Source organism: Cimex lectularius, unplaced genomic scaffold (assembly GCF_000648675.2).
Source record: "Cimex lectularius strain Harlan isolate CLEC.00 unplaced genomic scaffold, Clec_2.1 scaffold222, whole genome shotgun sequence".
NCBI classification, from domain to species: Eukaryota; Metazoa; Arthropoda; class Insecta; order Hemiptera; family Cimicidae; genus Cimex; species Cimex lectularius.
In genome coordinates, this window is record NW_019392817.1 from 661,076 (window position 1) to 687,724 (window position 26,649).

Genomic DNA, 26,649 nt, shown 5'->3' on the forward strand with positions numbered 1-26,649 from the left:
TATACCTTGGCTGCGGTAAAATCCGCTCCTTGAACATGCCTTGCATCTATAACGACTGGGATTGAACTAGCTCCTTGTTTGGCTCCAGCTTTTGAAATCATATTTCTCACATATTCCACTGATGGGAATGTTAAACTTCGGTCTGGTGTAATCACTAAATATTCACAGCCCACTTCATTCTAGAAATGAGGTTAAAACATAATACATAATATCGAATAAGATATAATGCACAGTTTCCTTACTGTTTTTGGATGTTTTTCAACATGTACAGATGGTCTGGCTGATGCATAAAGTAAGAAAAGAACATTTATACTGATTCCAATAACAATACCAAGTTCTAGCCTTAACAAGAGACATGATATAAATGTAGCTCCTGCTGGTATCAAATCAGTCTCTAAATAAAAAGAACACATTTACAGTCTTTTAAAATACACATGGATAGCTGTGTTTGGTTTACTTTTTGTTCTCCATATGGGCTTCACAACATGAAATTCAACCATGAAAACAACTGCCGCTATAATTACAGCTGCTAATGATGCCTTAGGTATATAATAAAAATATGGTGTAAAAAACTGGAGAGAAAGTAGTACAATAATACCTAAAAATATATTACATCATATGTACAGTTTATCGGTAGATCTTTGTAAAATACAAACAAATATATTACCAGTGTAAATCCCACCAAGGGTTGTTCTGACACCGCTGGCATTATTGACAGCACCACGTGATAAAGCACCAGAAACTGGCATTGAACCAACAAATGAAGAAGCCACATTGCACAATCCTAGGGCCAAGAGTTCCTGTGTAGCGTCAATTGGTTTTCCATCGGCTTAATTTAAAAAAATTAATGTTTTTTACTACAAAGTTAAAACATTTACATAAAAGCATACATATTTTTTATTCTAAATTTCAGCATTTGGTTGAATTTTTTTTATACTGCAAGTAATTTAATTTTTAGTTTTTAATTTTCTTTTGTAAAAAGATCACATTCTGATAGTATAGATATATCACCACAATTCCAGTCATAAAAGCAATTAATTTAATAAAAGAAAAAGGACATACATGCAATTACATACTAAGCTGGATTATGACATTTTTTTCAAATATGTGTAAATAATTCCTTCTTTAGGTTTACAAAACTGCATAAAAAATGGGTCACTTGGAAGGATGCCTATCTCCCATTATTGCAAACATTTTCTATTAATGAAATTTTCGTAAATTACAAAAAAAGTTAAAGAATAAGAATAGACTGTAAAAAAAGTTGATACAATTCTTTCATAGATAAAGATGATGTTATCTAGTTGATGGAAAAATGTAAAAAATTGCATAAAGATATAAAGTTTACTGTGAAAATAGATCAAAAAGATACTTTACCCTTTTTAGATATAAAAATTAGTAGAAATAATGACACTTTTAATATTAATATTTATAAAAAACCTGAATGTTCTGATAGAGTATTAACCCATTTTTCATCAAATCCAGTACATCAAAAATATTATAACAAATATGTTACAAAAATACTTAAAATAAGTGGCATATGCTATCACAGAGAATATTTTAACAAATATTTGAATTTCTTTTAAACATAATAACTATCCTGAAAAAATTATTTTACAGTTAATACAAAAAGAAACAAGTAATTTTACAATAATAAATCTAATAATAAAGAAGGTAATAATAATGAAAACAAAAATATGTAGGTATTGTATACACTGTACATAGAGGGACAGGCGGGAGGAATTATATAGAATTGTAAAAAAGAAAGCTTAATATTTTACAAACAAAATCTATTCTACCACCTATAAAAGATAATGTAGAGAACCTTCTTAAAAACAATGTAGTGTATAAAGTTATGTGTTTACGTTAAAAAAAATGTTGGAAAAAGTATTCTTAAAAAATCAATTAAACCAACACAAAAGAAAGTACATTGATAAAGAAGATTGTACAGATTTGTCAAATTATATTAATGAGACTATCCAGATCTCTTATTACACACTTCGCTCTTCTCATCATGCTCATAATTTTTTTTAATGGTTTAACCTTTAACAATCCCAAACCTCAACTAATGTAACTGTCAGCTCAGCTAATGTGATTATTGACATCAAGAAGTACTTCATAAAACCGGTGGTGACATGAAGTTTTGCATAGTCATGCATAAATAACCATTGCTCACTGATAGATAGCAGGAGTAAATGGCAGCATATAGAAATAGTGAATGATGGAGTGAGTGTGGTGGTCAATCATTTTTTAAAAAAGATAGTTCTTACTCACATTAATTTGTTTTCCAACGATCCAGATTTCGAGCCCTTAGTTCATCATTATTTTTTTATTCTCAGATGACCAATATGCAGTTAGAAAACTAATACCAATGAACCCAAAACCCCCAATGTTATACGGTACAGTCAAAATTCACAAGGAAAACCTATAAGACCAGTAGTGTCCTTTTATAATTCCCAACATGACACCATGACAATGGACAAAATAATTAAAAATCACACCAATTTAAAACCTACAACGTGACAGCTAAAGCCTCGGAACTGTTGACCTCCCTGGTAGGTGTATTACCTCATACCAAAGTAAAAGGATGGTAGTGTCCTCGGTCCTGAAGGCTGGGGCGGCAGGGGGAGCGGCGGTGAAACTGATTGGAAGAAAGTGGCTAGATTGGAGTTGTACTCAGGATATTGGACCGTCAACAAGGGGAGGTACTTCATCTTGTCCAAGGACACCTTACAGTTATAGTTCCTGTGCTATTGACATGCAAACACAGGAATTGACAAAAAAGGTGAATCGCTTGGCTAGTGAGGTTAAGAGTCATTTAAACGAATTAGTGGGGCTAAAGGCCTTGATTAAAGAGAGATTAGAATTAATGGAAAAATTAGTAGTATACTTAGGACCTTAGATTAGAAGTAGGGAGAGCCCATTTATTTGTAGAGAAAATGATATAATTTCTTGATATAGTCGGGTTAGGATAAAATAATTAAAAATCACACCAATTTCAAACCTACATTCAGTATTAACAATTCTTTAGAATTGATAAAAGAATTAAATAACATCAATATACCCAACAACCCACAACTACAGACACTATGATTCCAGCGGATTCTTCCCACCCATGGTCCCAAAAGGCTGCTGGTTTCATTTGGCTCATGGACCGTATGTTAAAACTTCCATTAACACCGGCAAACTATAAAAATGAATTAGAAACTATTAAAACCATAGCAACGGGTATCTAGAAATATTTATTGATAGGTTGCTAGTTAAAAGAATAAAAAAAATTAACTTTAAAAGAATCAACAATAGGACTCAGCCACCCCACCATAAATGAATCATTAGGTTTCCTTTGTTTGCCAGACATTGGTGAATTATCGGAAAAAGTTAGTAAAATTTTTAAACAAGGTTTTAGAATAGCTTATAGAAGTACGGGGTCACTAAAAAACATCCTCTCAAAACCTAAAGACAAGGTAGACAACTTGGCAAAAAGCGGGGTTTACCAACTCAATTGTAATGATTGTAATATTAAATATATAGGTCAGTGGTAGAGAAATAAAAACGAGAGTAAAAGAACACTTGCTAAATCGAGCAAATTTTCGGAATTTAAAGACCATCTAAAAGAAACAAAACATAATTTCATTTCAAATTTAAATACAACAGTGTTACATAGTTATATACATGTTATACATTCACTAATTTTCTTGGCCCGCTTGACCAACTAATATCATTCAATTAATTAAGGTTTTTAGTTGAGTGTTACATAGTTTCAACAAAGGGAGAGAACTAGATTGGTTTGAGAAATTTGAAATTAAAAAATGTAAGATTGAACATGATGATAAATGCATTAATAATATAACAGATTTTGATCTACCTCCCATTTTAAATATGTACATAAATAATATTAAACGTCCAAATAATTAAATTAATTATTTTAATTGTTATTATTTTTATAATAATTTAATAATATTAAGATATTATTCTAATTTTTTATCTTTAATCACTAATTTATAATTAATTTCTTACAGCAATTACCATTATAATATTTACTTGTGTTATAATTCCCGCTTTTCGCACATTCAACTTGAGCGCTATTAAAAAACCAGCTTCTCATTGGAACTTCGGGTTGGCGGGGGTATCGGCGGGTTCACTTTTGCAATTCATTTCGAGAGACGTAGTTGTAGAAATCCTTCAACCTGACGATCAGCTAAGGGCTCGAAATCCGGCTCGTTGGAAAACAACTTGTGAGTAAGAACTATCTTTTTAAAAAAAAGGAATGGCAGCGTATTCCTCAATAATGTTTCTCACGAATATTTCTGCATTAAATGATGACTATAAAAAACGTGTAAGTCCATTTTTGCCTCCAAAGAAATTCCTCTCTACACTATAACTGGACTACCTCTGAACAGCACTCATCCGGCAATACTGAATTGCGAGTAGCACTCTCCAACTGCTCAATAAACTCAATAAAAAAATAAATAAAAGAAAATGTCGGTCTGGCGAATGGAGGGAAAACCGTGACTCAACTGAAAACGTAAACATTCTTTCTCCATCCAATTTCTGTCCAATGTCAGTGCTCCTCTCTGCCATTTCCAACAATGGCTTGTTGATGGATTGTTTTTGATCTTATGGAATGTACTCACTCACTCACTTGTGCGAGTCTCCTTTTTACGGTTTCAGTGCAATGCCATATCCAACTTAGTTCGAAGTATTTGAGACGTTTCATAAGGACTGGATTTCTTGACAGCATGTGCGATCTGCTAAATCAGTCTTCGGCGTCCCGATTCTGGTTTTAGGGAGAGGGAGTTTTGGTGGCCCTGTGACAAGGGCCAATATATGGAGACTATGGTTAAAGACCGGGATCGTGGAGTCGGTAGACTCGACATTGAGATTAGTGATTCGTGGAGGAAAAACTCTCACTCGCCACCACCATACGTATCACCATATATACCAGTGGAGGGGAGGTCGGATATGCAGGGACACATGGGTTTGCCGATCTCATCTCCTCCAAGAATCGGAAGATTCCTTTCATGACACCCTATCAAAAGTGGAAGAGGGAAGGCTCCGGCCTATTTTAAGGAAGAAAAATACAGATAAAAAGTGGCTAATGAAGTCTTTTGTGCAGTGGAACTGCAGAACAATCGGAACCAAGAGACAAAGCTTTTCAGGGATAATGAGCCGATGACGATTCACCTCCACGAGACCTCTTCTGCCCGGGACGCAGTTTCAGTTAAGGGTATATCAATCCATCTCAGAGGAAGCCCGTTCCGGGAGGTACACACGGCAATATTAATAGGAGAAAATATATAGTCTGAATACGAACATAGGCGATCGTAAAACGGTATCACACATGAAATTAATTTTTCTTTTGGGGTACCGTATAACATACGGGATACGGCTCTTTTCCTGACCGTTGGCGTAAGGCGCTTGTCATTCCCGTCCTTGAAGTGCAAGGACCCGAATCTTACCATAAGCTACAGGTCGATTTCCCTGAAGACCTGCCTGAACAAACTCCTGAATCCGTGATAAACGGTAGTTTGATCTAGTGACTTGAGAGGAAAGGGGGATTATACTTATTTTTCTGATTAGAGGGCACGCTATGGCTGAGTTCGTTTTCCTTGAGAAGAAGTATGGTATGATTTAGTGATATGCGATGCTTGGAAATCGTGATATGGGACATCGGATTCAGAGGCAAATTACCTCGTTTCTTCAAGGAACCGAAATTAACTTAACAGACTGGAGTCAGTGCTAGTTTGTTCAAGAGAATGAAGTCACCCAGGGGTCAATGATGAGCGTTGCACTTTTTTCGATTGCAGTGATCGGTATCGGACGGTGTCCCCTGTAGTGTATGAGTGACAATTAGTTTTAGTTAAATTTAAAGTTGTAGAAAAAGTGTATAGACTGGGAGGGAAGAAATGCCAGATAGACGGATCCTATTTCGCGCGGCGGATTGTTCCAACACTGGGAAAGAGATGATCGCGGCCGTCTTGCTGATGCTGGGTGAGTGCCTTGTGTTGCATGCCTCTCAGACTGAACAATGTGTGCAATCCTTTATTCGAATTTAACACAGATAGAAACCTCAGCCTTTATTGTAAGTTTATGGATAATTTTTGGAACGTGTCATTGATAGAAAGCATAGCCCTTATTGTATAATCGAAAAGGAAACGATTTAATTTGTGTATTTCTTTAATGATAATAAAATGTTAGTCTATTAATTCGTAGTCAAATTGTTTTCTAAGGGCCAACCTTACAGTGGTGTCAGGTGTGGGGTATGCACGCGCCTTAGAACAGTGTGAAGAAAACCTTGAAGGCCGGCTATAGACGCGACGGCGGCTCTCGCGGTTTTTGGGCTGTAGGGGCTAAACGGAGCGTTTTTCACGCGTTTTGACCGAATTTGGTGATCAGTCATCCCCGTAAAAGATTTACAGAAATTATAAATTTATTTATCACGACGTCTCGGGGGATAAGGACCGAGGTGAAATTAATCGTTGTCCCTTCGTACATTGGTGCATTGCGGGTTGCCTTAGTCGGACCATTAAGAAGATAAAACTTGTAACAGTGCCCGACATACGAGAGAGTAGTGCGGGACAGCCTCGAGGCGGAGACAAGGCGTCGATCAAGAAGTAACTTCGCTACGGAAGGGCAATTCGCGGCGGCGAAGGAAGCTTATGAGAAGAACGTAGAAGAGAACCAGGAACTACGCAGAAGGCTGGCAGAGGCGGATTCAAAACTCACCGGGACCAGAGGGACGAGAGTGGCTGAACCCAAAAAGAGATGCGATCTTAGCCTCCAGCAACTTGTGAAACCTTGGTCTGGGGAAGATGAAGGAGTTCCGGCCGACCAATTTCTCCACAGTTTAGGTAGGGCAGCTAAGGCTGGACACTGGACTGAGGACGATATTCTTCTGGTGGCAGAGCCGAAAGTCACTGGTGCTGCAGCGGCATTTCTACAACAATCATGTAGTGGATTGACCAGCGTAGCACAGCTCAGGGCAGCACTAAAAAGGCGTTTTGTGCGTCCTCTGGCTCCGAGTTTCTACCAGAGAGCGTTGTTTACTGCCAAGCAGTCTCAGGAAGAAACGTACAGCAATATGCAGACCGGTGTCGTTCCCTGAGCAATCGACCTTTCGTTGAGAGTTCAGGAGGTGAGTCCGGTGGCTGGGGCAATGATAAGATCGTGCAGATGGTACTCTCATTAATGGTCTGAAAGGCGAGGCGGGACTCTAGCCTCAGTGCACTGAACCAAAGATCTTGGATGAGGTCATAACAAAAGCCTCTCTGATAGAAAAAGCATATAAGGCATGGAGGCCGGAAAAGGAACGTCAGCTGTTTGGGGTGGAGGCAGCGAAGGACAGCAAGGGTGCTTGCTACAACTGCGGGGGACGTGGACATTTTGCCAAGTTCTGCGGTGGTGAATAAGTGGATAAGAAATTCTCTCCTTCAGCAGGTGCTCCTGGCGGTTATCGAGGTCGAGGCAACCGCGGTTGGCAAGGGAGGCGAGCAGAGACCAATCACCGAACATTTGCACCGTGCTATGTCTGCGGAGAAATTGGGCATCGAGCGTATCAATGAAATCAGGAGACTTGGCCGTGAACCACGCGGGAGGTTACACGCCTGTAAACCACGTGTCACGGCGAATGCTGTTTTCTGCTGTTGACGAGTGTCTTTTTCACTCGAATGGGTGGAAAGATATCGGAAGCAATAGTTAGAGGCAACACGAACATTGAGGGCAATCCTTCCTTACCGGCAGCACCAATTTAGAGCGCTGTGAAAGAGACAAGGTTGCTCTCCCTAAGGTACAGGGTGATAAAGACGAGGGATTCACCCTGGGTCTAAAACTTAAAAGCAAACGAGGTAAGAGAGGAGGACAATCCAGCTTTGAGCACAATAAGGATCGCTCCAATTTTCGAAAGGTTGGGTCGACATCTGCGTTTCAACCTGCCTTCAGGGACAGGTTCAAACAAAGACGAAACCCTCAGGTAAGTACCATGGATTATTCATGAGTCCTTTCATGGTGTCTCCAATTAATATGCAGCACAGTAAGATTGTCACGGCCGAAATCGGTAGGGACATGACTGTGCTGCAAACGTTGATTTATTTAATACTGGAACCCTATACCTATAGGGGCCAAGTAATCGGTTTAAAAAACCAAAATTTTGAACTATTTCAGGATCTAAGGCATGACAGGCCAAGAGCTCGCATTGTGGCCCATAAGGAATTAAAACCAATCCCTATAACTAGGTTTTGTTCTAGGGACATCATAACTATATCAATTGATTTTAGGAGAAGGGGGAGCCACAAAACTCTTGACATGGCAAGTGCATAGTTACCCCATGATGAGGGCTGTCCAACCGAGGCGTTAAGGGAGCTTAGAGCATATTGTGATGACAATAATATAGGACTTATTCTGGGCTGTGATGTCAATGCGCATAACCTAGCATGGGGCAGCTCAGACAATAATGCAAGAGGTGATACATTCTTGGAATATATAGTGAGTAAAAATCTATCTATCCTGAATGTAGGCAATACTCCCCCCACTTTTATAACAAAAAATAGAAGGGAAGTATTGGATGTATCACTAGCTTCTCTGCCAATTGCCAATTGGGTAACGGAGTGGAAGGTGACACCAGGTAAGATCTTCTCAGATCATTGTATTATAGACTTTAGGATTTCAGGAGAAGTTAACAAAATAAGGTTTAGGAATCCAAAACTAACAAACTGGGATACCTACGTTAATAATATTACAGGTCATACACCTGCTTCTGCTAACGTAAAAGAGTTGGAGCAGGCTTCTATTCAGGTCATTAAATCTACTTATGTAGAAGCATGCCCTGAAAAAATACTACGCCAGAATCGACATCACTGGTGGAATAAAGATCTGGCCAGTTTGAGGAAAAGGGTCAGAGCATCACACAAGAAAGCCCTGCAGGGGAACTCTAAACAGTATTGGAGGGAATATCTCTCCTCGAAAAAAGGGTTGAGGAAAACTAAACGTAAAGCCTGGAGAGAATATTATCTGAAGCCAGAGAATATTAAGGAAAGTGCTCGAATTTTTAAACTTTTGGAAAAAGATTACATTAATCCTCTAGGTTTATTACAAGATGAAAATGGGGAGTATACCACATCTAGCGAAGAGACATTGAACCTGATGGTCAGGACTCATTTCCCCAGGTCAGACTCCTCCGATACTCTAACCAGGAAAGAACTACCAGTACCAAACTGGATTAAGGCAAATGAGGTAATCTCTTGGGAGGCCTACAAATGGGCGGTACATTATTCAAGAAGTTCAAGGCAGCCGGGATGGATGGAATATTCCCTGCTCTCTCTCCTAAGGATCTCCTAAGGAGTACTCTGGCATTGGGACATATACCGAAATGCTGGAAGGAAATAAGGGTAATTTTCTTACCCAAACCAGGTAAGGTCTCATATCAGTTACCTAAATCGTACAGACCTTTAAGTATATCTTCTATTTTCATAAAAATAATAGAGAAAATCCTAGATAAATACATTAGACATGACTGAGGAATTAATACCATGATACATCCCAATCATCATGCCTATTTACCAGGAAAATCAGTGGAAACTGCTTTGCATTCACTGGTAGGAAGGATAGAGAAATCATTACTCAATAATGAATACACATTAGGGTGCTTCTTTGATATCCAAGGGGCGTTTGATAATGCAGGTACTTCTTGCATTATATCATCACTAAATAGATACAATGTTGACCATCACCTCACAGGATGGGTGAAAACCTACCTGGAGGGACGGATGGTAAATATGTGCTTAGGCAGTAGCATTCTTAGAACTAATGTCAAAGGAGGGTGTCCACATGGAGGCTGCTTATCTCCTCTTCTGTGGTTAATCACAGTAAACAGTTTAATAGAACTGAATAATTCAGGCTTCTATAGCCAATTATTTTCAGATGATGGTACCATAATGATCACGGGTAGAGATCCCCTGACTCTTTCACTGCTGATGAAGGATGCTATGGGGTTGCTTTCTGAGTGGTGTTGTGATAAAGGTCTTTCAATTAATCCAGCTAAACTGGAACTGATACTGTTTAGTAGGAGAAGAACTTTAGGTAATTTCAAAAACCCTAAATTTCAGGGCATCGAATTAAAATTAAGGGACTCAATCAAATTCCTCGGAATGACGCTTGGCAGGAAACTTGATTGGAAAGGCCTCATTAAAAGCATATACAGGAAAGGCACATTATCTATCGTGCAATGTAGGAGAATTGTTGGTAGAACAACTATTAAGCGTTAGCGATAAAAAGGTTAAAACCCCTTCAGGGAAAAAATACTTCCAGGTAGTTACTCCGCGTGAGCATAACTACAGCGCGGATGACGACCATCGTAACATAGACTGTTTCACCGATGGTTCACTTATTAAAGGCAAGGGAAGCGGTGCTGGAATACATATACCTAAATTAGGGATCAGCATCTCCTCCCCCCTTGGTAATAACACCTCCGTTTTTCAGGCGGAAATATGGGCCATTAATGTTTGCTGCAGAACACTTATGGATAATAAAATCAAGGGAAAAGATATTAGGATTTTTTCCGACAGTCAGGTCAGTCGTAGGTAATTACAAAAAGAGCTATCAACATCTAGGCTGGTGGAGGAAACTGTTGAACTTATCAATAGGATCACTTCTAGGTATGAGAATAGGGTAACCCTCAATTGGATACCAGCACATAAAGGACACTATGGCAATGAAGAGGCGGATAGCCTGGCCAAAGAAGGCTCAAATACTGCGTTTGTTGGGCCACAACTGGTATTACCCCACTCTATAAGCACAGCGAAAGAGAGTATTAATAGCTGCGGCATGAAACAATTCCTTAAAGAATGGAATCTGTCCCCCGGACATAGGCAATCAAAGGACTTTGTGAAGAAAATCAAACCAAAAGAATCGAAATGGCTATTCTCTAACTCAAGGAAGGGAATTAGGAGGCTGATAGGTATCCTGACGGGCCATTGCCCTTTGAGAAGACACCTCTTCGTAATGGGTATGTTACCAGAACCCTTCTGCCGTTTTTGCGAAATAAAAGAAGAAACGGCACGGCACTACCTCGCAGAGTGTGATAGGTACGCCAGGTATAGATTTGAAACTTTTGAAGCAGAGTACATTACCAAATCACTCCCCGAGATAAAATGGTCCAAAATGTTGGGATTTGTGAACAAGTCCAAGAGGTTTACGCAGGACACGTGAACCGACCAAGTCCCGGACACTTTAGGGATGGGGTACGAATCTACCCAGGCATTTAACCACTTGGGACTTGGTCGCCCGCCCTGCGTAATATATATCAATGCAACCATCGATTTGGTGGCCCCAGAGGCCCCGCTAATTCCCAGGTACGTGAAGTAGCTTCCACGGCCCCAAACGACGGGTTCCGAGTGTCGCCCCCCACCCGGGACCCAGAATGCAGTCGGGGGCCGGCACCATGAGATCACTAATGTGCAGGCAAGGCAGGGAGGAGGAATAGTAGTAGAAGCAAAAGTAAACAAATTCGGCTGTTAGTGGGCACAGGAGCAGAGGCCTCCACATTAACGCATCCAGAGAGAGGAGAACCCTTACAGCCGATAAACGTCACTACAACTGGCGTAAGATGAAAGGGGTGCAGCAACTTCAGATAGAGATTGATAGGATAAGAGTGCACCATAGATTTTTAATCGGTTCGATCGCCTTGGAATATGAGGGTATAATGGGCATTGACCTTTTGGAAAAATATGGGGTCAGAGTGAATATACCCGAGCGGAACATCGAAGTGCAAGGTCAGCTCGTTGGAGTTAGCCAGGAGAAGACAAACAAGAACATAGGAACTGGAGTAGCGGAAACGGCGAAGAAAGGGGGCACGGTGGTGCAGAACCACCCGATCTATGCTCAGGTGACTCGAGGAATTCGGGATAGAGAGACCGCGAGCCCTCGATCGGAACAAGAAGGTTTCTACATACTTGCTACCGCAAGACAGAATAACAACGATGCCTAGGTAAGCAAAGAAAGGAAAGTACCTCCCTGGTCCGAACAACAAGAGAGAGGGGAGGAGGGAGAAGTGGTGTTATTCGAACCATAGCCGGAAGTACTTGAGCAGGGGAAGATGATGGCGAGGGTGCTGGCGACAATCCATCGAGGGGGGCGACATCCCTTCTAAAGATAAACACCAGTCGCTACGTGGGAAATTCAACACCACACAAACGAAGGGTTCAACTCCTTCAAGTAGAGACACTAGAAGATATAGACCCCCTCTCCGAAACCAAAAGGAAAGAAAAAGTCTCCGCCGGATAGCCAAAGCTGGGAGAACCAAGCGGGAAAGACGACCCTCTCAGGAAAGGTCTTAATGGTGCTATGACCAAATGGTACCTGAGAGCAATAAAATCGGGGAAAACACCCGAAGAAGCGAGGAGATTGGCCGACGACAGGAAGGCAAAAATCCAAAAAGAGAAACTGGAAGTACAATCATCCAGCAAGAGGGCAAGAGAGCAATCTCTTACCCCCAAGGAACTAAGAAGAGATAAGAAAGCAAAGCCATCTACTCCTCAGGCGCAGTTTAGAGCCAGGGAGGCTGCTTCAAGCGTAAGCTATGCCGGAGCAGCAACGATCATAAGTGTGGCTTTGCTACCGGAGGAATACTCTCTGGTAACCCTAACAACAGAAGAGCTGACCCATCTGGAGGAGACCCTCATTGAAGAAATCTTAAAAGGATGGGAAGCCAAAATACAGTTTGAAGGCATACACTTCAGGCCGGGTATGATGGTCTTAGATGTCTGTCAAGATGGCAAAACTGTTCAATGGCTGCAGGAAATAGCTCCTAAACTGGAGCTAAATAAACAAAAGAAACTGACAGTGAGGGTAGGGGAGGATGTTCCCAAACCTCACTCGATAGTGGTGTTCTTCCCTAGGACAAAACTAGGAGAACAAAGAACCCTAGCACTGGTCAACGCGTAGAACGATGGGATCTGCGCTAAGGAGTGGAAAGTTCACTCAGTGAAAGCGGAGGGGCCTGGGATTGTCATGATCCTGGGCATCGACGACATCTCTGCAGAAACGATCATTTCAAGAGGACATACCCTCAATTTTCGTTTTGGGAGGATCCCTGTGAGGGGCCTGAAAAAGTGAGGGGGAGGAGGTTACAAAACGAGAGAAATCTTAGTTCCCATCAAGGTTGAGATAAAAATCGATGTGAATAGACAAGAAGTAGTAGTACGGTAGTAAGTTTCTTGATGAAATATGACTCACCGACGTGCTTTAGGCAGAGAACGGGGATACAATAGCTCTTAAAGGACGCAGTATACAATAACCTGAAAAATTACATCTACATCTACCACTCTTGACCTGCAGGCTGGGTATCACCAGATCCCAATAGATGGCAAGGACAGGGAGAAAACAGGGTTCTCCACACTGGACGGCCACTAGAAATACGGCGCATGGCTTTTGGGTTATCTGGAGCCCCGGCCACTTTCAAAAGATTAATGGACCGGATTTTGGTTAGACTGAAGGGCGTTCAATGTTTCGTTTCCCTATACGACGTCATAAGCTTTGGAAAAAACATACAGGAACACAATGAGTGGCTTGGCAGGGTATTAGAAAAACTCCAACAAGTCAAACTACGGGTAAATTTAAGAACGTGTCAATTCGCCCAAGACTAGGTTAGCTACTTGGGTCACCTAGTCACTCGAGAAGGTGTAATACCAGACCCGGATAAGATCAAGGCCATTAAGGAATATCCAGCCCCTACGGACAGAAAAGCAGTGCAAGCCTTCCTGGGCCGGGAAGGCTATTATAGACGATTCATCCCAAGATTTTTGAATGTAGCGAAGCCCCTCACCGACTTGATCGGATGTGACGTTTTCCTGGCTGGGTGAACACCAGAAGGCCTTCGAAAAGTTGCGAGACGCGCTTTACCAGGAAAATATCATGATCTTTCTAGACTTCGCGGAACCTTTTATTCTCGCCCCTGACGGGAGCGCTGACGCGACCTCCAGATTAAATCGGTGGAGAATAAAATTGGAAGAGTACTCGTACGAACCCATCCACAGGCCGGGGAAACTACACACCAACGCCGATTCACTTAACCGGAGTGTTGCGGGAGTGGAGATTTCCGGGTGGACTCGTCAAGACTTGAAAACCGAACTGGAAAGGGACACGGTATGAAGTAAATACAAGGAAGCTATGGTAGAAAGGTGTAGACTAGACTAGATTGAAGCTGCTGGTTCTAAGAACCTTGGTGCCGAACGTTTTAAGACAGTGCCATAGTGCGAAATTTGTAGGTCACCCAGGGGTGCGAAGAACCAAGGCGCGAGTGGAGCTTGAGTACTTCTGGCCGGGCTGGCAGGGTGACGTCGAAAAACACGTAGCCGAATGCCTCTCATGCGCCAAACGGAAAACACCAGTAAAGCATAAAGCACCCCCTCGGAGAGCCTAAGGTACCGAACCGACCCTTCGAACTCGTGTTGATAGGCATTGTGGGGGCCCTTTACCTGCCACCGAACTGTGGGCATACCGGTATATTTTTACTTGTGTGGATCATTTTTTTCGGAACGCAGAAGCCATTCTTTTGGTAGAGCAAAGAGCAGTCTGACCGACGTACAACAGATTTCCGCTTCAGGGAGGGTCAGTGGATTCTGGCTGCGCCAACCTGTACGACCCCAGGGATACGCTGCGAAGTTTATCCAGCCCTGGGAGGGTCCCTACCGGGTATCTCGGTGCATCGGCCCTCTGTCCTACGAGATAGAAGTCGGCAATGACAAATTCCAAATCGTGCATGCGAACCGTTTAAAGAACGTTATTTATCCGTGGGTAACAACGGATAGCAATGCCACTGAAGAGAAAAGCCAATCAAGCAGGCGCACATCATATACAGCATCCAACTTTGAGGAACCCAGGTGGTACGATGATACTTCCTTCATCGGACGAGGAGAGAGAGAGAGTTGCGTATATAAACTTCTTACAGATTCCGACTTCGAAGCGGAAGATCCGTCCTTGGCCCATTCGGAAGAGGAGAAACTCTCGTAGCCAGAGAGAGAGGACTTTCGGACTCTACATGGACCCCAGAGCCTAGAAGAGGAGGTGCCTCCGAAACGCACCGCTCTCCATACCAGCTTCGTCACCGCCACTAACCGATCTCGTTATATCTGTTGCAGGAGTGCCGAGGGGAAACGGACGTCTCTGTTCCCCTAGGGTGAGGTGGTATTAGCTGGTGACTCGTGGGACATCATAGAAGATGTTAATTTGGTGGATTGTCGACGCGAGTGGGAAGAGTGGGAAACCACCAGCGAGTGGTTAAGGGGGAAATTTTGGAAGGGGGTAAAAGCCCACAAAATAGAATTTGCTAGGCTGAAGGACGTGACAGCTAAAGCCTCGGAACTGTTGACATCCCTGGTAGGTTTTTCATACCAAAGAAAAAGGATGGTAGTGTCCTCGGTCCTGAAGGCTGGTACGGCAGGGGGAGCGGCGGTGAAACTGATTGGAAGAAGGTGGCTAGATTGGAGTTGGACTCAGGATATTGGAGCGTCAACAAGGGGAGGTACTTCATCTTGTCCAAGGACACCTTACAGTGCCCGTGCTATTGACATGCAAACACAGGAATTGACAAGAAAGGTGAATCGCTTGGCTAGTGAGGTTAAGAGTCAATTGAACGAATTAGTGGGGCTAAAGGCCTTGATTAAAGAGAGGTTAGAATTAATGGAAAAAATTAGTAGTATACTTAGGACCTTAGATTAGAAGTAGGGAAAACCCATTTATTTGTAGAGAAAATGATATAATTTCTTGATATAGTCGGGTTAGGTAGACCCTATAAGGAACCTAATACCTCCAAATACCTTATCCAAGCTGCTCAGCCTAGTAGAGCCCTGGTACATACGCGGAATTACCCAATATGCATGAATATTAGGACCTGATTACCACGAGGGCTTACGCGAGGCAGGATACCAGTGCCGTTAAAGTACCTATTCAAAATTTAAAATGTTCAGTGTTCATGAGTGGCCTTGAATTGAAATTGAAAGTGAACAAACTTGAATGTGCGATCCTACATTGTGAAAAATGAGGATCTTTTGTTAGTAGGTGAAAATTTGCAGTATTCAGCGGAGCTACCGAGAACCTGAGAGACACCTGCCGAGGGAAGGATTCCTAGTATGCCCAGCGGTGATACCATTGGCGACCCGACGGTCTGAACGACCGGCAGCGGATGGCGGTGGTTTGTGAGTGGAAGATATTAACTGGAACTCCGCGGGACTTGTGGGTGAATAGTAAAATGGAACACTCATGGCGGTACCATCTATCGGTGGGGCAGGAATTGACAATGGTATGCAGGAATGCGTCAGCTTTCAAAAGCCCCGTCATTAAAGTCAATAGGACAGGGCAGCTGCAGGATGTCGAGGGTTCTGAACTTTCTACGGACCAGCACCTAACACCAACCACCACGAAAGATCAAATGCCCGATCCTTGAGACCGGCATCGTCAAAATCGCTGAGGGGCACCTGGTTGAGTCTTTGGAGGAGGACCCCGAGTGGTCGCCGCACTATCTTACCAATGAGGTGGCTGTGGAAACGCTCCTGCGTCGAATTGAAGCAACCCGGACCAGAAGAACGACTACCAAGGGGTGGAGCATAAAAGCTGGGGTAGCATTGGCGATTCTGGCAGTCGTGGGAGGAGGATTCTGGAAGTGGAGATGCTCTGCAGGAAAGAAGAAGACGCAGAAAGAGGAGGTGACAACCCAGCCGACGTCCGTTTGAGAAAGTACGAGTTCAGGAGGGAGGCTCCCGTGGGAATTAGACGCCAGTATTAGCTCATAAATTGATGTTTGCTAGGTCATAATTGAGATCGGCAAGTAGTGTAATGTAGATTAAGGTAGTGCAAAGTTGGGCCTAGTCGGCCAACTCTAATTGTTGGGGGGGATAGTATAGTGTATGGGTGACAAATAGTTTTAGTTAAATTTACAGTTGTATGAAAAGTGCATATACAGGGAGGAAAGAAATGCCAGATAGACGGATCCCATTTCGCGCGGCGGACGTTGCGCCAGTCTTGTTCCAACGCTGGGAAAGAGATGATCGCGGCCGTCTTGCTGATTCTGGGTGAGTTTCTTGCGTTGTATCCCTCTCAGGCTGAGCAGTGTGTGCAATCCTATATTCATAGAATAGATTTGGAAACTTTAACATGGGTAAAAACCTAAGCCCATATTGTAAGTTTATGGATAATTTTTGGAATCTGTCATTGACAGAAAGCATAGCCCTTATTGTATAATCGAACAAGAAATGATTTCATTTGTGTAATTTCTTTAATGATAATAAAATGTAAGTCTATTAATTCATAGTCAAATTGTTTTCCAAGAGCCAACCAACCTTACATCCCCCAATCAATCAGATGATTGTTATACATCGACAATCTCTTCTTTTACTTTACATGGCAAGACCTGGAGTGGTCGGAGGAGTGGTGCAATCAGCGATAAACGTTGTTATAGCTAGGATACCGGTTTCGCCTTCTCTGGGGAGAAAACCGTGTGCATCTTTTTTTTACTGCCCTCCGCACCACTGACTGAGGGAACCCGTGAGGAACTCGGCCTCACATTTATTAAGATGGCCGCCACACTAAATCAATTAAATGATTTGCTTATATTTTAATCAAGGAGAGATTAATTTCTGGACACAGGCTTCTGCGGTCGAGCCGTTATCTTGTACATGTCGGTGAGGTAATGATAATAGGAGGGCAAGCAGAAAACTCCCTACTTCTTTGTATTGCATTTTAATTTGGTGAAGGGTCTGTTGATTAGTGTTCATTAAATGTTAGTTATTAACCTTTATTGGCGAAAAATTTCTTTTTTCTTTATTTATTTGGCTACTCTCTTTTTCCATCTCTACTCGTTAGAAACCGGCATTGAGAGGGTGACGATATATAACTTATATGATACATATATTGATATATTTGGTATTTGCTGTATGGTACATTATTTCTTGTTTTGACCACTCGTGCTCGACGCCTTAGAGGTAACTGGACGTTAAGTATGACAAAAATTATTTTACTAAATATATTTTTAATTACCTTGAATGTAGGTTACTTACAGAAAACCTTTGCCAAAGATATGTCCTCCAGTAGAGAGAGGAGCGGAAGAACGACGATGGCAGAGCTCAGAGTGGAGCATAATTCTAAAAATGTATACGTCTTATCATTGGCATGGAGCTCGAATGGGGGAGTACGGATCATGGGTAAACCTTCTTTTACGTTGCCTAAAAATAAACGTAGAATTAATGTTTAATTCAGTGGTGCCGTCTGGCCGTTCTGAAATGAAGAGGTCTCACTGTTACCGATTAGGACGAACGGAGCCGATCCATGGATGTGGAAGCAGTACGCAATCAAAGCAGAAAAGACGACTACAAGAATGTTCCTAGCAGTCGAAATGAACCATATTACGTGAGACAACGTCTTTTGCCTCACAGTTCGTAGTGTGTCGTCTTCTGGTCCTACAGATATGTCCTTCATTTTCTGGGTTATTTGAAAAAGAAACAGAATTATTTATAAATAGCTTACTATTGGGTTGTCCGGAAAATAATGCAGGATTTTGGTATTAAACAAAAAAAAAGAAACTAGTTACTTTAAAGCAATGTTCTTTAATCAAAATANTATATATATATAGATGCAAAATAAATGCAGGTTTTGAAAATTTGTTTTATTTTCGCAGGTGGTTGTCTTGTAAGCAAAGATAAGTCCTCAAATCTAATTTATGGATTATAATAAATACTTTTAACTGTTACCTTTTATACAAAACATTTTATTTTATATTGAATTTTATAAGTGTGAGGACCTGCGAAATTAAATATATTTAAACTAGATTTTCGTCAAATTTACTTGTACGAATTTAAACTTGGGCGAATTCAAACGGCGCGTATCATCACAGTTTGGGGGAAGGAAGCATTAGAGATTGCATGGTGCAGCGATGATTTCAGAGATTTCCTCTTGAAGATTTAGGTCTCGAAGACAGAGAATGTCGCGGTAGGCCTTCCGGTGTGGACGACCAACTCAAAACGTTGATTGAAAAAAAAAAAAATCACGTAAGACAACACAGGAAATTTCGGAAGAGCTTAGTGTTGACCATTCAACGGTTGTTCACTATCTGGAGCAAATAGGTAAAGTAAAGAAGTTTGACAAGTGAGCGAAGCCCAAAGAAATTAACTCTTTGAAATTTGCACGTTTCTTCTGTTGCGCCAAAATGATCTATTTCTGGATCGAACCATCACGTGCGATGGGAAATGGTTTCTGTACGATAGCAGGACAAGGATAAAGCGCCAAAACACTTCCCGAAACTAAATCTCCAGCCAAAACAGGTGATGGTGACTGTTTGGTGGTGTACTGCTGCGTTTGTTCTCTATAATTTCCTGAATTATGGTGAAAATATCACAGCAGAGAAATATTGACAAGAAATTGACAAAATGCCATATGGGGCCGATTCTTCTTCACGATAACGCCAGGCCATATGTCGCAATGCCAACCCTGCGGAAACTTAAGGACTTAGGGTATGAAGAAACCTTACTGCACCCTCAACATTCACCTGACCCCTCGCCTATAGACTTCCACTATTTTAGGCATTTTGATAACTTCTGGAGGGATACATTTTTTAAAGAAGAAGAAGAAGATGAAGAAGAACGCGGTGAAGCCGAAAACGCCTTTCAAGATTTTATTGTGAGTGGAAATAAAAAATTTTATTTCAGCGGAATAAAAGCGCTTATTATACGTGGGCAAAGATGTATAGATTGTCAAAAATATTTTATAAAAATATTGAAAAATGGGAAAAAATTAATTGCCTTTTCAAAACCTGCATAATTTTTCACCAGCCCAATATATATGTACATAAAAATACGTGTGAAAAACCAGAAAAAGAAGAAAAACACGCATAGGGCCGGCGATGACAGCTGTTTGTCGGCCTCTAAAGTTCCCACATTATTATTGTTAAAATAAGTGGTCTAAACAATTTTTTTTTAATGTTACAGTAATAGCCAATTAAGTACTATCATCTGTATTTTTTCAAATGAGACCTACAAACCAAGTTTTGATACATTTGCTAAAATCTTTTATATTTTAAACTTATATTTTTAAATATAAGAAATGATACCAAGATCAATTAGATTTGACGGGGGGTATAAAATCCTAAAATACAATATTGTTCAAACAAAAATAAGTATTTTGCGAGTTTATCTCTCATGTTAGATTGTACTCAAAGTTCAATTTATTATTTTTCTTTATAGTCTACTTTTGGCTTTTGAATACAGAAGTTTGTAATAATGCTGTGATTTTGTATATTTGCAGGAGGTGAATTGCTTTTCCTATGGTGTGTCGAAAAATTTCACCACAGTTTATAATCACTCCGTATACCTCAAGAAGAAATCTATAATTTTTGTTCACCATATGCCGCAATGATAGTAAATACAATGTAAGTAAAATGCATAATTACAATTCAGAAACAAACGTTAAATTTCCATTTTTTTTAGGAAAGGGATAATGAAATTTTTTTAAAAACCGACATGCTGCTCAAATCACCTTTCAAGCTTTGTAGAGACGCATCTGATGAAACTTTACTTAATACTTTCATATTTATTCATCGTTTAGATAAAATTCAAAGCAGGGTGTCCTTGACATTCATAGAAATTGCTAAAAATATAATTATACTTCTGCATTGATGTTTGCAAGAAAATAAACGCCTATTGAGGAGTTGTATTAACCAGCGTCATTTATAGACAGTTCATATGTTATTGCTTTCATAGTATTTTGAATATTTGTAAGATTCAAGTAACCTTTTTGAATTGTTCAACCAAACTTAAGTAAGTTTTTGTTCGAGCAATTACAAGAAACAAATATAATTTCGTTTTTAACGTAAAATAGGCAAAAAACATAAACCGTCTATGTTTTAGAATTAAATCATCCTTAGTAATAATAACGACTTGGTATAAACATATGGAATACCCTCAAAAGCAGGAGTACAATCATACAAAGGAATCCCATGACTGCGTCCCATTTTTTCGTCTGATTTATGTGGCCGGCGAGTTGATCCCAGACGTCCAGAAAGTTGCTCGCTGTGTACGTCAGACCCAGCAGGTCTTTGATCTGTGTAGTCGCTATTATAATCGCTGCAGCGGACGTGAAACCCACCGAGACGGGGCCAGATATGAAATCAACTAGAAAACCTGTCGAAACATCATAATTACGAATTAAAAACAAGTCTAAAATCAACGGCGATAATAAAAATCTCAAAACTCAAGACACCTCACCCGCCTGAATTTTAGAGTTAAACATACGAGTATTTGGTCGTTTTTCGATCATTTTGGTCTGTAAGACCGAACCAGAGAGGATAGGCCGAATATAGTGTTAGGAAACGGCCAAACTACAGGTTTATAGTGATAAACTAATTGTGCCGCAGATATGATGAAATCTCTCACCATTCAATTTTGAACATGCGTAAAACCTGAATATTAGTTAGCTATATGTTTAAAATTGGAAGTAAATCAAAATCTATATGTTATTTATGCATTTATCTCCAGTGTACTTTACATTTTTCATTTCAAATTTCTCAAAACACTGGAGTTCCTTCCCTTTGTTAAAACTGTGTGACACTATTGTATTGGGTTGTCCGTAAAATAATGCAGGATTTTGGTATTAAACAAAAAAAAAGAAACTAGTTACTTTAAAGCAATGTTCTTTAATCAAAATAATTTCCCATACTCTCAATACATTTNTGAGTAATCCTGTAAACGTAAACAGAATATTTTATATAGATTTTTTTTAATGAAAACTTAAAATCCTGCATTATTTTCCGGACAACCCGATATTTAAATTGAAATTGTGTTTTGTTAGGTCTTTATTTCAGAAAGTTTGTTTGATCTTATAATTAAGGATTATTTGAAGATCGTACGAGCGGTCTGGTGTGACGTAGGTTTTAGAAAAACATTTTCTTTATCTTGCCAACGTTTCGATCTTTGTTGAGATCATCTTCAGGCCTCGGATTTATAAACATTGCTTAAATTTTACAAATACATGTGGAAAAAAAGAATTTATACAATGATAGAAATTTTATATTCAATCAAAGTATTTGTACTCACTCAAAGTGTTTGTTTTCTATGAAGAATGTCATTCTTGTGAGTCGTATTGAGAGTGCCAGTGAGATATTGCGAGTGTTATGTATATATACTTTGGATTTTGAAGGGGTGGGGGATAGAAAGACATTTTTATATGAGGAGTCGGCTTCTTTGAGGTGAAAGGAGCCGACAATGGGACAAAATGGGTAATGGTTCGGCCTGATTATTATTTCAGGATTATTTAGACGGGGATAATTAGGGAAAGGAAAGCCAAATTGTTGAAGAATTAGACTATGTCGAAATGTTTGATGTGTGGAATGTGATGATTGTTTTATATGTTATATGTTTTGTGTGATGTGATGATAATATATGTGTGTTATCGATATTGAATTTTATTAATTATAGTAGCGTAGCTCCGACTGAGTTTACATGTGTCTGTTCTGTAACACCCCACTTTATAATTAAGTTTGTAAACCCAGATTTTTGACAAATTTTCAACCTTGTCTTCAAGTTTTGAAAAGATACTAAAAAAAAGAAACTAAAAAGAAGCGGACTTAGCAACCCCACAAAAAATGAATCTTCAGGTCTTGGTTCATTTTTGGTGGGGTGGCTGGGTCCGCGCCTTTTAAGTAATTTTTTGAAAATTTAAATACAACAGTGTTACACAGTTTCAACAAAAGGGGGAGGAAACTATATTGGTTTGAGAAATAAAAAATGTAAAATTAAACATGGAGATAAATGCATAAATAATATAATATATTTTGATTACCTCCTATTTTAAACATGTACCTAAATGATATTTGTCATACAAATAAATCACAAATTAAAATTAATTTCTTGCAGTATTATTAAGATAATATTGAGTTGTAATTTACGTTTTTCGCACGTTGAAATTGAGCTACCTTAAAACCAGCTTCTCGTTGGAACGTCGCATTGACGATGGATCGGCGGGTTCACTCAATTTATGCCGAGAGACATGTTTGTAACTCCTTCAAACTGATGATGACCGTTTAATGCTCAAAATGCGGATAGCCGTAAACAAGAAATCTGTGAGTAGAACCAACATTTACAAAAATTGAATTCACATACTCACCCCACCTTCATAATTTCTACCAAATTGGAATGTATGGTAAAGAATTCTATTTACATAGAAGTAATGTTTTAGATCAAAATACGACTAAACTTTGTCCGAATTTATATATTTTCAAGCTAATGTTATTTTAATAAAAGATGTGTACCGCAAATTTACGATTGCGTTATCTTAATTAGATATGATGTTCCAATGAATTGAATTATTGAAAAGGGTATGTTCTAAAAATATTGTGGTATATCCTGTGATGTGCTGGCAAATCGCACAGTGGCAATGAAGTGGATTGTATTTTATTATTCATAATACATATTATTTAAAAGATAGATACATTATTACAGAGACATATAAAGATACATTACTATTTAATGGACGATGCAGCTTACTTCGTCTTTCTGTTTGTTGCAGGTATAAACAATTGCTGGTGTCAACCTATAAAACTTTGGCCAGTATATTCAAAAGGGGAGTAACTTACTTCCAATTCTCAGGTTGAGCAGGCGGCAGATCGTCAGATGTAGACAGATGAACAGACGAAAGGAGAAAAGTAAGAATAAACTAGAGTAAAGGAGAAACGGAAAAAGGCCTCGAAACGGCTGTCCTAATAATGGGCCCAGGACTGAACTATTCCGGAATAATTCCGGAATGTTATTACTTATTCGGCGCAAAAATTGATCAACATTATTGCTAACCGTGAAATGCGGTCTGGTGTGACGTAGGTTTTAGAAAAATATTTTCTTTATCGTGCCAATGTTTCGATCTTTATTGAGATCATCTTCAGGGCCTGGGATTTATAAACATTGTTTAAATTTTACAAATACATGTAGGATGTGAAAAAAAGAATTTATACAATGCTAGAAAATTTTAGATTAAAAAAGATTTATACAATGCTAGAAAATTTTAGATTAAAAAAAATGAATTTATACAATGCTAGAAAATTTTAGATTAAGAAAAAAATTGAATTTACACAATGCACTGAAACGTTGGCACGATAAAGAAAACGTTTTTCTAAAATCTACGTCACACCAGACCTCATCTCACGATCTCCGAATAATCATTGACTAACGGTCACGAAACACCACACATTATTGCTAACAAACGAACAATTTGATTCTCTCAAATTTAGTTTAGTTCCTTTTTAAAAATAGAAGGTGTTGAATGCCTTATCTGATAATAGTCAAACAGAGAATAGAAAAAGGGGCGAATTTTCGATAAATTTGTCATTTTTGAATTCATGTTGTTAATTGATTGTTAAATATAAATAGTAAAATTTAAATAAATGTTTCCGCGTTAATTTGCTCACATTTAGTTCAGGGATTTGAATTTTAAACTGTGAAAGCGGAATATTGAACTTTCTTTTGGGAAAGAGAAGTCCTAGGTGATACATACTTGCAGTATCATATTCTTCATTAGTGTATGAATAATTGTAATTTTTGACTTCATGCTGATGGATCAATTGCTATATAATCCAATAAGCAAAGGATTATTTTTTTATGAAAAAGTAGGACGTCCGTAGCTTTCTAAACGTAATAACAACCCACGAAGCTTTTCAATTTGTCATAAATTAAAATGAATGTTTAATCACCTATTTGCACTACTCCCATGACGATCTGGATGATGCCGGTGAGGAAGCACAGAAGGATGGCTCCGCTGGGTCCAAAACCGTGCAGATTCTCACGAGTCAGAATGGCCATGATAGCCGTGGGTCCGATAGGGCTGTCTTTGACAGATCCGAACAAAGCGTATACGAAACATCCTACGAAAGACGAATATAGGCCGTACTAAACAAAAACAGATAGAAACAAACAAAACATAATTAGATTTATAAAAGGTTTTGAATTGAGTGATGATTAAAAAAAAATCATCTTAATTTCGTAACATCATGTGCATATTACAGTACTTACCACTATAACTTTGAACTTGAAAATACTTGAAAATCATTTGAGTAGGGTTTTAAAACATTGAAATAAATGCGAACTAACTAATCTTTCGGCTGCCTTCGAGAGAACTAGTTCAAATCTAAGTTAATTTTTCCCTTAATACCTTTCAAACGTTTTTCACTTAAATAATAAATATATTGTAAAGTGTTTTTTTTAAATTATATACATCATAATGCGGGAACAGCGGTGGTCGAGTGGGTTAGAAGTCCGCTTCTAGATTCATCATACGTGGGTTCGATATCGTTGCCCAAGTCATTTTATTTCCGATACCTCATCCGTGGAAACATGTAGGAGGATGGATGTCAGACATAATTATTTTAAATAGCTATCACTTATGTTTTGGTTCTATTAAATTTTGAGAAAAAATTCTGATTAGGCTAATCGCGATGCCATTTGAAGAAGACAGTTAATCAAAAATCATACACCAGTATTACAATATCTTTATGTTATGGCGATACTTTGTTTAATCCAAAAATACGCAAATTATTGAAATTTAATGCGATATCACTAAGTACTAGTAAATATTATATAAAGGTTAAATTCACTAATTTCGTGGTCCGCTTGACCAATTAATATATTACAATTAATTAAGTTTTTAGTCGAGATAAAAAGTCAATGGCACGAGCGGGATTCGAACCCACGATCTTTGGCTAGATACGCCGCTGCTCTACACCTTGAGCTATCGTGACCTCATCCACTGGGACACCAACTTCCCATCTCAACCGCACCTTTCGAATTTTCCCTCCTTTCTGCCATTTTTCAAATGTCGTGTAATCGGATTGGATTCTCGGCGACAAATGAAATGGCCACGGAGAGCTTTAGTGAAGTATACTTCATGTAAATTCATTTAATTCACTAATTTCGTGGTCCGCGACGGTTTAGGCGTTGACACGGCGCTCATCACTGGAAGGAAAAGGTCCCGGGTTCGAATCCAGCGGCCCTGCATTAGAAACAGACATACTTACAAATGGGCTTTTTTTCAAAAACACCCTGAGGGTTGATATAATCTCTGCTGTTGCGAACCCTGGGTAAAAAATCTCTTTTCTAACAGATTGGTTTTTTGTATAAAATAAAACGATTTTAAGGCCATCCTTAAACGTTACTTAAAGTTTTATCGACCTCATCAAGACGTACCCAAAGAATAGGTCCTTTTGAGACAATACTTCAACTTTGAGGACAATGTTATCTCCCCTGTTGCAGTACATCGACCTTGTTGCACTATTAAATTATGATCTAGCCTTGAAACCTTGCAATATATCCATTTTAATTTTCATGGTCAAATGCTCATCTCAGCGTATTATAATTAAACAACTATGTATCTTTGGTTTCGATATTGCAAGTTGCATCTATAATCTGAATTGTCTATTAGATTTTACTTATTTTCCAACAAGTTTAAATTAAAAAACATCGAAATTTACAAAATGTTAGTTTACATTACACTTATATTTTCTTAACTAAAAATCGCAGCATTATTAAGCTATAGAACGCATTTTTGAAGTATGTTCGCTTTTTTTAAGAGTATTTATTTAGTTTTGGCCAAAGTAGTCCATTGGAATAAACTTATCTGTTTTATAAATATGAA

The 26,649-nt window shown here is 39.4% G+C and overlaps 1 protein-coding gene across 4 annotated transcripts in view; it reads right to left on the reverse strand.

Moving 5' to 3' along the window:
• LOC106672362 (sodium-independent sulfate anion transporter-like) overlaps positions 1-26,649 on the reverse strand; it is an 80,728-nt gene that overhangs the window by 1,595 nt on the left and 52,484 nt on the right. For all 4 annotated transcript variants that reach the window (XM_014403730.2, XM_014403731.2, XM_024228389.1 and 1 more), the window contains 8 exons: positions 24,713-24,908; positions 20,935-21,155; positions 18,285-18,462; positions 18,042-18,206; positions 668-829; positions 458-598; positions 243-394; positions 6-179 (listed from right to left, as the gene is read on the reverse strand). In XM_014403730.2, the coding sequence (XP_014259216.1) occupies positions 6-179; positions 243-394; positions 458-598; positions 668-829; positions 18,042-18,206; positions 18,285-18,462; positions 20,935-21,155; positions 24,713-24,908 (1,389 nt within the window). The remainder of the gene's footprint in view (positions 1-5; positions 180-242; positions 395-457; positions 599-667; positions 830-18,041; positions 18,207-18,284; positions 18,463-20,934; positions 21,156-24,712; positions 24,909-26,649) is intronic.